The sequence below is a fragment of the Leuciscus leuciscus genome (assembly GCF_965113295.1).
Source record: "Leuciscus leuciscus genome assembly, chromosome: 25".
In the NCBI taxonomy this organism is placed as follows: Eukaryota; Metazoa; Chordata; class Actinopteri; order Cypriniformes; family Leuciscidae; genus Leuciscus; species Leuciscus leuciscus.
The window spans coordinates 7,047,549-7,058,877 of NC_138724.1; the positions used below are offsets into that span (position 1 = coordinate 7,047,549).

The 11,329-nt window shown below is 45.0% G+C and overlaps 1 protein-coding gene and 1 long non-coding RNA gene across 2 annotated transcripts; both read left to right on the forward strand.

Annotated features, from left to right (window-relative positions):
• Window positions 1-2,842: 2,842 nt before the first annotated feature.
• Window positions 2,843-3,504, forward strand: LOC309491155. The gene is made up of 2 exons (XR_014202946.1): window positions 2,843-2,994; window positions 3,458-3,504. It is a non-coding gene; the product is annotated as an uncharacterized lncRNA (long non-coding RNA).
• A 4,473-nt stretch (window positions 3,505-7,977) lies between these two features.
• Window positions 7,978-10,142, forward strand: LOC309491340 (uncharacterized protein). The gene is made up of 2 exons (XM_082160810.1): window positions 7,978-9,632; window positions 10,096-10,142. The coding sequence occupies exon 1, from the start codon at window positions 8,172-8,174 to the stop codon at window positions 9,321-9,323; it is 1,152 nt and encodes a 383-aa protein (XP_082016936.1). The 5' UTR covers window positions 7,978-8,171; the 3' UTR covers window positions 9,324-9,632; window positions 10,096-10,142.
• The last annotated feature ends 1,187 nt before the right edge of the window (window positions 10,143-11,329 follow it).

Consider the following 11,329-nt stretch of genomic DNA (forward strand, 5'->3'; position numbering starts at 1 on the left):
ATGATTTATTACCTACCAAAAAGACTAGAAAAAAAACCCCAAAGGTGCCAGACAAACCAACATTTTAACAGATGGCAGATGTCCAAGTTGGTCTCACAAAGCCTGTGTTTGACTCACGCGCGGGTTAGCTGACCTAAACACAATAGCGCATTATGAGGCAGTGCTGCAGGAAAGAACCAGAAAGGCCTGTCCCATTCAGGGTTTAGGTGAGTTCCAGGCAGACACACACACTCACCACTCACTTATTCACACACACACACACACACACACACACACACACACACACACACACACACACACACACACACACACACACACACACACACACACACACACACACACACACACACACACACACACACACACACACACACATTCACTCACTTACTCACACACACATACACTCACACTCTCACACACACACACACACACACACACACACACACACACACACACACACACACACACACACACACACACACACACACACACACACACACACACACACACACACACACAATATCACTGAAACAGACTTACAAATTGACTGCTACTGTTTCACGTAATGCTTTGCTTATATCCTTTGAACATCCTAACATATCAGGAAGAAAAGTATAGATTTTTTCATGCATCATATGTTTATTAGAATTGTCAGGTAGTAGTTTAAAGTATATTATAATACTCCTCTGCCAAGAGATGTGCAACAGCTATATTTTTTACATTTACATTTATTCATTTAGCTGACGCTTTTATCCAAGGCGACTTACAATTACTATATATGTCAGAGGTCGCACGCCTCTGGAGCAACTAGGGGTTAAGTGTCTTGCTCAGGGACACATTGGTGTCTCACAGTGGATTCGAACCCGGGTCTCTCACACCAAAGGCATGTGTCTTATCCACTGCGCCGCGCCACTGCCATATTCAATGATTTTATTTAAAGTTTCTAACTCTCTGCGAGATTGGTATTTTGAATATGTCAAAAGCCATGTCTAAAATCAGAAGTATTCTTAAGTATAACATTTTACTACTCTCTTCATGGCATGAAATAAGTGTTACAAACTTGAAAGTTTTGAGAGTTATTCAATACGTTTTATTGGCAACGCCAACATTTTTATTACAATTTTGTTTTCTTTCCCTAAAACCTAATGCACCACATTGATAAATATACTCAAGTTGAAATAGTGCAAGCACAAATGGCAAATGTGTTTCCTTTGAGTTTAGTTCATCCATATCTAGTCCCCATGTCATTCGTCTCTATAGTTACTGATTTATTTCCCATGGTTGCTGATTATGTTCACCTGTTTCTAGTTTAATTCCTCATTTTGTCCCTTGTATAACTCTTTTGTTTAGTTCTTGGTCTATTACTGTCAATGTTAAGATTGGTTTGCTTTTTTCCCGTTTCCCTGCATTCCAGAGTTTTTTTTGTGAAGACTGCTGGATTTAGATCTTCACCTTAAATCACTGCTTTGCCTGCAACAACCCGTGACAATAACTGACCAGATGATGGATCTATAGCAGTAGCCACCGTCCACCCAGAGGACCAGCTACTCTCCCTCCACCAGTATAGTTGTGTGCTGGAGTATAATGTGGCTGCTGTGGACCCCGAGCCAGCGCAGCAAACTGACATGGACCTCGAGTTGCCACCCGCCTCATTGTCCGTTCCGAAATTATCCAGTGCCTGCCGTAATGTCCATCCCAGAGCAGGCACTTATTGATCTGGATACCCAGGGATGGACTCACTCCTGAGGTCTCTCCTTGCCCTCTGGTCCAGTCCGGCTTAATGGACACTTTGGCAACAACCAGTTCCCTGACCCTTCCTCCTCCTCTGGTCCTGCCCAGCCTTCTAGCAGGTTCCCTGGATTCATCGACACGACCATGGTGTCCAAGCGAGCCACAACCACCATGGTCCATTTTTTTTTATAAAATTAGTTTATATAATGTAAGTCGTCACCTTGATTTATATAGCGCTTTTAACAATATGGACTGTTTCAAAGCATCTTTACAGTAATAATAGGAAATTAAAGTAACAGAGATTGTTTTGGCCTTACAGCAGCTCTAGAATAAAGTTATTGTCCAGCTAAAGTTAGTTTCTATCGATTCACTTCCGTTGCAAAGATCATTAGTTATTAACTTTGGGGCCGCTAACACAACACCGTTCTAATAGAAAACCCTAACGCGCTCCGGCATCATTTGCATAATTATTTATCGCTTCCGAGTAGCCATGTGACCCGGAACTATTTTGACAATGTTTTATCTGTACAGAGGAAAAGGGAAGGGAAGGGGGTCTTCACAGGGGAGAGACTAGTTGACACTTCAGGACTGCGTTGTTGTGTCCAGGCACAGGTCCTTCATCAGATCTGGATACGGCCTGGATCCAGTGGACTGCAGTAAACCTCAGGATAAACAGAGAGACTAATATTAGTGTAGACACCAGTCATTGGGTCATTGCAAAAAAAAAAAAAAAAACCTTTAAAATGTGAATTAACACCCATCTTGAAAGGATGGATATACGGATAGATGGATGGATAGACAGACCAGCTTTAAACAGAATAAGTTTAAAATAGAGAGAGAGTTTTTGCATTCTCAAACGTGGGAAAAGGGAAATATCTGGGCAAAGCCCGGCTGAAGCCATGAGGCTGTGAAAGTAACAAGTTTGTGTAATAAATAGTGGGCTAGAATAGCATTTGGCAGCTGCTGGCATTACATTAATGTTCCTGAAACGTTACGAGTGATTTTTCGCTCAGACTAGCTGTAGAAAGTGTTCCCCTTTGACACATGGACTCTCCCAGTCACCCCTGTCATTCAGTGAGAAATGGACTATTCCAAAAACTTTCCACCGGAGTTCGCGAAGTGACGGAGAAGAAAGTTGACGGATGATAACGGGAAAAGGAGATCGGCTGAATATTGTATATAGCCTAGTTTGTAGAGTGGAGTATAGTATATTAGCCCAAATCGGAGGAGTTTTATAGATTGTGCGTGTGCGTGCATCACACTGTAAGTAATCACATAATTACTGAACAGTTTCAACGAACGCTAATCCGCCTGTATCAGTGTTTACATTTAATGTTGTTTACTTAATTATATTCGGCTGCTGTGACATTACTGCCATCCCATGTATATTTATGTCATTCGTTGTCAGTATTAGTTATATTTATTCCTTATAAACACCAATGCATGTTGTACCTCAGGTCGCGCGCATGCGCTCATAGTTGTTTACATCTCGGTTTGACCGCACATGCAGCAGTAGCCATGCTTGCATGCACAGCTCGTGCACAGCTCGTGTACAGCGTTAGCGCACACACATCCATTCCCACTTAGTCAAGTATTTCATCATAGAGATTGTATTGTGTTATATTTTACCCTTTATTCATCAGTAATTTACCAAATAAGCTTTATTCATACTGTTCTTGTGTTTTATGTTTATATTCATATTCATTTCTGTATTTTGTATTCACAGAACCACACATCTATGCACCTTTAATAAAACAACGATTTGGAATATAACCTGAGTGAGACATCATTGTTCTGACCGGACAACCTGTAGCCTTCAGCAAACCTGAACTAGCAATTAGAGTGAATACTCACAAGATTTTTCATGGTCCTTCGAGCCGGATAGGTGAATTGCTACAGAGATGTCTCAACCCGAGAGAGAAGCGCCTGTCGTGCGTCCACGAAGACAGATCAACCCACCGACTCATTTAGCGGACTACGAGCTTGGTGAGCCATTGCCACATCGACAGCCACTCCCAGACTTCAGCCATAGCAGAGTCCAGTCACCAAGTATGGTAGGACGGACCCAATCGACTTCTCCTATCAGTCAAGAGTTAGATCATGATAAGTGGACACTGAGAGATGAATGGCAAAGTGAAAGATCCGATGGGCGAGGAGAAGAAGTGGAGCTTACAGCCATGCTGCAGGTGATGAAACGCGAGAACGCCGACTTGCGGCAACAAACCAGCCAGCTTCCAGAGATTATTTCAGCATTACAGGAGATGCGACAACAGAATGCCATGTTACATCAGGAACTTCAAAGTCTTAAGGCAGAAAGGGGATCCCCCTCTAGGCCATTGACTTTACCAGTGCTATCTCCAGGTCCCTTTTCTCCAGTGGTGAGCCCTGAGACTCCACAACGGTTCCGTCCTACTCCAGCCCCACGGACAAACCCACCAACTCCACCTACGACCATGAGAGAACTGTGCCCAGCTACAATGGATGAGCATCCTGGATTAGCTGAGGATTTCAGAAACATGGACATTTCCTCCTCAATACATTATAAAGTACCACCACAAGTGCGTTACAGTGACCCACCTAAACCCAGGTACTCTTGTTCCTCCCAACACATTCCAGCTTATCAGTCAGAGTTTGAGACCCCAGCATATGAGCGTATGCCACCTCCGCAACCAGGCTACAGACAAGCGTATTATAAGCCTCCATCAATGCAGGAGAAAATGTACAGAGGCCCTTCTCCAACCATTCCCTTCCTAACATCCCCTGATCCTAGAGAGTTTTCCAGACTGAGAATAGCATTGGAGAACATTTTGCCTGAAGATGCAACAGAGCGATTCAAATATCAGATCCTCACTGACCATCTTAAGTTGGAAGAAGCCCTACTTGTGTCAGACTCATACAGTAACTCAAGCTTTCCTTTCACAAACACCATGAGAGCCCTCAATAAAATGTATGGCCAGCCCCATCAGCTAGCCTTACAACGCATTGCAGAACTAATGGATGGACCAAACATTCGCAGTGGAGATGTGAAAACTTTTCGCATGTTCGGTCTCCAAGTGCGTTCCTTGGTCAGTATGTTGGAACAGCTGGGTCAGAAAGGCAACGTCGAGTTGGAGTGCGGATCACATGTGTCCAGACTGATGAGCAAACTGCCACATGATCTCAGGTCCAGTTTCAAGAGGTACACACATCCTCTTCATGTCACTATCCCCACATTATTGGACTTTGCGGACTGGCTTGAGTACGAGCTACAAGTTCAGGATGACCACACTGACTATACCAGTCAGTCTAGAGTTTCGACAGTGCCGAGGAGGGAGCTGAGGAGAGACTCTAGGCAGCCCCGCAAACCCACTACCATCCTCCTTGGTACAGAGAAACCAAAGGCCAGCTCAGCATCACCAGTTTATCCACCCAAACCAACTGCTGCTAAGAGAGAAGGGGTGAATGTTTACTGTCCATACTGCGACAACAACAGACATTTCCTGAATGGCTGCGAGAACTTTAAGTTACTCAACAAAGAGCAGAAGGTGAATTGGATTAAAGGTCAAAATAGATGTTGGCGCTGTGGGCGTGGTCATCATGCTGCCAATTGCACACTGAAAGCCCTCTGTCCATCTTGTAACAGAAAGCAATTGCTGGCCTTACATGATGTAAATGACCAGAGCAGAGCCACAGAAGAATCGGTTCCAGCCAGTGCAGTATTGTATGTGGATCGTCCAACCTGTGACAATAAAATTCTGCTGAAGGTGGCTAAAGTTCTGCTCCGAAATGGCAACAAATCCATGGAGGCATATGCAATTCTCGATGATGGGTCAGAGCGGACCATCATCTTACATGAAGCTGTGCAGAAGTTGAATCTGAAGGGACAGCCAGAGGACTTGGTTCTCCGTACAGTCAGGCAAGATACACAGACCATTCATGGGGCGGCTGTGACCTTCACTGTGTCTTCAGTGGTTAACCCTCGTAAGGCTTTCAGGATACGGAGCGCATTTACAGCCAGCAGCCTGGGTTTAGCAGAGCACACGCATCCCGTCAAGGTACTTCAGAAGAAGTACAAGCACCTTGCAGGCCTGCCACTACAGCACCTTCACAAAGTGAAACCAGTAGTTCTTATTGGTTCTGACTGCCCTCATCTCATCACACCCATAGAACCAGTCAGACTGGGTCCACCTGGTGGCCCTGCTGCTGTGAGAACACGCCTAGGGTGGACACTACAGGGCCCAGCACAAGAACTAACCAGCAGACTTTCCCCACAGCAATGTCTTTTCACCAGCTTACAGCCCAGTAACGACCTGTATGCGAATGTGGAGAAACTGTGGAAAATGGACATTCTTCCATATCGAAATGAAAAGGTACTGACAAGGTCTAGACAAGACAAAGAGTCCATCCAACTTCTCCAGGACAAAACCGTGAGAGTGGATGTTAACAGAATCCAGCGCTATGCAACCCCTCTTCTACGTGCCAAAGGTATGCCATGTCTACATGCACCCAAAGAAGCTGTCCTGCCACAATTAAGGGGAATAGAGAATCGTCTGAACAAGAATCCGGAACAAGCAGCGGCCTACCAAGAGGAGATAGTCAGGTTACAGCAAGCTGGCTACATCACGAAACTCACTCCTAAGGAGGTTGACTGTTCCAAAGAGAGCTGGTACATTCCTCATCATTTGGTGGAGCATAATGGGAAGAAAAGGGTTGTCTTCAACTGTTCGTTTGCTTACCAAGGCCACAACCTGAACGAGTACTTACTCCCTGGTCCACCACTCAGTCCTTCTCTTCTGTCAGTTCTTCTGAGATTCCGAGAACATTCCATCGCCATTAGTAGTGACATTCGTGGGATGTTCCACCAGGTACGCCTTTTGCCGGAGGACAAACCACTACTGAGATTCATTTGGAGAAACCTTCAGAAAGACAAGGCACCAGACGTGTATGAATGGCAAGTACTTCCATTCGGAACAACGTGCAGTCCTTGCTGCGCAACGTACGCGTTACAGAAGCACGTTCTGGATCACAGTGAGTCTGAAGACACACAGTTCTCAGTAGAGAAATCATTTTATGTTGACAACTGCCTTCAGAGCTTCACCTCAAGTGAGAGAGCGAAAGGTCTTGTAGACAGACTCCGCAGCCTTTTAAGTTCCGGAGGCTTTGACCTAAGACAGTGGGCGAGCAATGATCCATCAGTCATCAGCCACCTGCCAGCTGATGCTCGATCTCAAAGCAGCATCCAGTGGCTCAGCGAAGGTCAACAAGATGCACAAGAGTCAACTCTTGGGTTACACTGGAATTGCTCATCAGACACTCTCTCCTATAAGCAGCGGCGGACAGACCACCCACTTCCAACTATGCGGAGCATATACCATATCCTCGCTAGACAGTATGACCCCATAGGTTATATTGTGCCATTCACAACACGAGCCAAGGTGATCGTACAGCAGTTATGGGACAAGAAAAGAGAGTGGGACGATCCCCGTCTGCCTGAGAACCTGTTGAATTTGTGGAAAGCATGGGAGAGTGAACTGGATGGTTTACAGCACATTGTTTTGCCGAGGTCTTACTGCAGTAAAGAACTGGATCAGCCTTCCAGCATGAGGCAGATCCACATTTTCTGTGACGCTTCAGAGCGAGCCTATGGTTCTGTGGCCTACATACGAACTGAAAATCCTGAAGGTAGAGTGGAAGTTACCTTTGTAACAGGTAGATCTCGGGTAGCCCCGAAAAAGCAGCAAACCATTCCACGGCTGGAGTTATGTGCAGCGCTCACAGGTGCACAACTCGCAAAAGTTCTGAAGACAGAGCTAACTTTGCCCATCCATAGTGTTACTCTGTGGTCTGACTCCACAACTGTCCTTACCTGGCTGCTGTCACAATCATGTCGTTTTAAAGTTTTCGTAGGCACTAGAGTGGCAGAAATCCAAGAACTCACAGAGTCTGATAACTGGAGATACGTGCCATCAAAGGAGAACCCCGCAGATGACATCACAAAGGGAAAACTGCTCTGTGACATAGGCCAGGAAAGCAGATGGAATAAGGGACCAAAATTCCTCAGACAGACAATTGATCATTGGCCAGAGATGCCACCACCTACGACCATTGATCAGGACAGTGAACTGAGAAAGCCTATTTTCATTGGTCTGTCAATCTCCACTTCACCTCCTCCCGATCCACAGAAATACCATACGCTTTCAGAGCTACTGAAGGCTTACATCCAGTATGTTAACGGGGCGGCCACTGATATCCCAACTGCAGATGACCACAAAGAGGCAGAACTTGCAGTACTTCGTCAGAGCCAAGCTGACTCATTTCCAGATGAACTGTTCTTCCTAAGAGCAGGTAAATCCTTACCAAAAAATAGTCGTTTGCTCTGCTTAGCTCCAGAATTTGATGAGGACACCCAACTCATACGCGTTGGCGGTCGTCTCCGTCAAATCAGCCAGCTAGAGGAAGATATGATACATCCTATTGTCCTTGACTCCTCTCATCCGACTACCAAACTGGTAATCAAGGACTATGATGATCGACTACATCACCCAGGACCAGATAGGGTGTTTGCTGAACTTCGCAGGAAATACTGGGTGATACGGGGACGGGCTGCGGTCAGAAACCACCAACGACAATGTGCAGAGTGTCAGAGATGGCGGGGACAACCACATCCACCAAGAATGGCGGACCTCCCACCTGCCAGATTGAGGATCCATCAACCTGTCTTCTACTCAACAGGTGTAGATTGCTTTGGACCTTACACTATAAAGGTGGGACGCAGGAATGAAAAAAGATGGGGAATCATCTTCAAATGCATGACTTCTCGTGCAGTCCACATTGACATACTCACCAGTATCAACACAGATTCCTTCTTGATGGCTTTACGCCGATTCATCTCCAGACGTGGTAAACCCTTTGAGCTTCTGTCAGACCAAGGCACCAACTTTAAGGGAGGAGAAAGGGAATTGAAAGAGTCATTCATCGCCCTTCATCCTGAGCTTCAAGCCCAACTCGCCAGCGAACAAATAAGATTCATCTTTAATCCACCCAGTTCACCCCATTTCGGTGGATGTTGGGAGAGAGAAATCCGTTCTTTAAAGGCTGCACTTCACGTCACCATTGGCAGCCAGACAGTTACAGAAGAAGTGCTGAGGACTGTCTTCATAGAAATAGAAGGAATTCTCAACTCCAAACCCATTGGCTACACCTCTTCGGACATCGCGGATCCAGATCCAGTAACTCCTAACATCTTGTTGATGGGGCGGCGAGATGCCTCATTACCGCAAGTGGTATACCAAGACTCTGAACTCCTAAGCCGAAAGAGATGGAGACATAGCCAGCTCTTGGCTGACCACTTTTGGAAGCACTTTATTCGGCACTACCTACCCAACCTCCAGATCAGACAGAAATGGAAGACTGAAGAAGCTGACCTGCAGGTCGGGGACACAGTCATGATCGTGGACCAACAACTGCCCCGCGCTCTTTGGCCTGTTGGGAGAATTGTTCAGGTCTTTCCTGGGTTGGACAAGAGAGTCAGATCTGCGGAAATACAAGTTAACGGCAAAACCTACACCCGACCTGTAGCCAAGATTATTTGTCTGCCCTCTCTTCCCGACTAGCTTTAAATTTAATGTAGCAAAGACACTTAAAGTCGGCAAATTCACACTGTGAATTTGGGGGCGGCTGTAGAAAGTGTTCCCCTTTGACACATGGACTCTCCCAGTCACCCCTGTCATTCAGTGAGAAATGGACTATTCCAAAAACTTTCCACCGGAGTTCGCGAAGTGACGGAGAAGAAAGTTGACGGATGATAACGGGAAAAGGAGATCGGCTGAATATTGTATATAGCCTAGTTTGTAGAGTGGAGTATAGTATATTAGCCCAAATCGGAGGAGTTTTATAGATTGTGCGTGTGCGTGCATCACACTGTAAGTAATCACATAATTACTGAACAGTTTCAACGAACGCTAATCCGCCTGTATCAGTGTTTACATTTAATGTTGTTTACTTAATTATATTCGGCTGCTGTGACATTACTGCCATCCCATGTATATTTATGTCATTCGTTGTCAGTATTAGTTATATTTATTCCTTATAAACACCAATGCATGTTGTACCTCAGGTCGCGCGCATGCGCTCATAGTTGTTTACATCTCGGTTTGACCGCACATGCAGCAGTAGCCATGCTCGCATGCACAGCTCGTGCACAGCTCGTGTACAGCGTTAGCGCACACACATCCATTCCCACTTAGTCAAGTATTTCATCATAGAGATTGTATTGTGTTATATTTTACCCTTTATTCATCAGTAATTTACCAAATAAGCTTTATTCATACTGTTCTTGTGTTTTATGTTTATATTCATATTCATTTCTGTATTTTGTATTCACAGAACCACACATCTATGCACCTTTAATAAAACAACGATTTGGAATATAACCTGAGTGAGACATCATTGTTCTGACCGGACAACCTGTAGCCTTCAGCAAACCTGAACTAGCAATTAGAGTGAATACTCACAAGATTTTTCACTAGCCGTAAGAGACCCTGTTTGGCCCACTGCCATCGAGGGCATTTTAAAATGAGACTGAGTCCACAGGGAAAGGGATTTGATCCACTGTGTGTGTGTGTGTGTGTGTGTGTGTGTGTGTGTGTGTGTGTGTGTGTGTGTGTGTGTGTGTGTGTGTGTGTGTGTGTGTGTGTGTGTGTGTGTGTGTGTGTGTGTGTGTGTGTGTGTGTGTGTGCGTTTATGAACATGGAGGTGGATTCACTGAGATGAAAAAGTGGTGCAAAAAGAGAATTCCCACAGATGTTGATTGACATGTAAAGCAGCAACAGTATGTTCTAGTTTCAACAAGCCAAACTACACACACAGTCACACCTACACAAAATCAAACACACACACACACACACACACACACACACACACACACACACACACACACACACCTGCAGATGGTTTGGACAGATACACTGATGTCTGAACATGAATGACTGATGTTTGGGTCCCGTCCAACCTCTGTGTGTGTGTGTGTGTGTGTGTGTGTGTGTGTGTGTGTGTGTGTGAACCACAGAATCCCTGAAGGCAAAGCCTGTGGAGCTCTTGGGTTACGGCACTTCTGCATCTGCTCTCTGGATACCTTTTTTCTTTTCTTTTTTTTTTTCAGGGGAAATATATGTGTTGTGGCAGCCACTTTAGTCCTTTAGCTCCTCTTTCACCGCCACTCCTGATTGGCCGGAAGAGTTTGGACCACGTCCAGATTGGATACTGAGATATGACTCTAAGAGTTGGCAAAGATCCCCAAAAGTAGCAGAAATGTTGTCCAAGCTGGAGATAGATAGACTGATAGAAAAAGAGATGTGAGGGTGTGTCTTTGGGGTCACAGATAGTCTTTAGTGAAGCGTATAAGTTTGTAATTGTTAAAAAATCCCAGCTTAATATCCCTCACTTTCACTTCATTGATATCAAGAAAACAAACAAACAAATAAAACAAACCAATCCTCTTAAATTAACCTCTTAAAACTGATAATTCATAACTATTTCACAGTTTGGCCAATAGGTATAAATTTGATACTCATTCATGCATTTTTGTACAACCTGGTCACGCCCGACAGAGTTAGTTTTG

Bases quoted from the DNA above. Each gene is read 5' to 3' on its own strand.
- LOC309491340 (XM_082160810.1), top strand. From the start codon at position 8,172: ATGATACATCCTATTGTCCTTGACTCCTCTCATCCGACTACCAAACTG.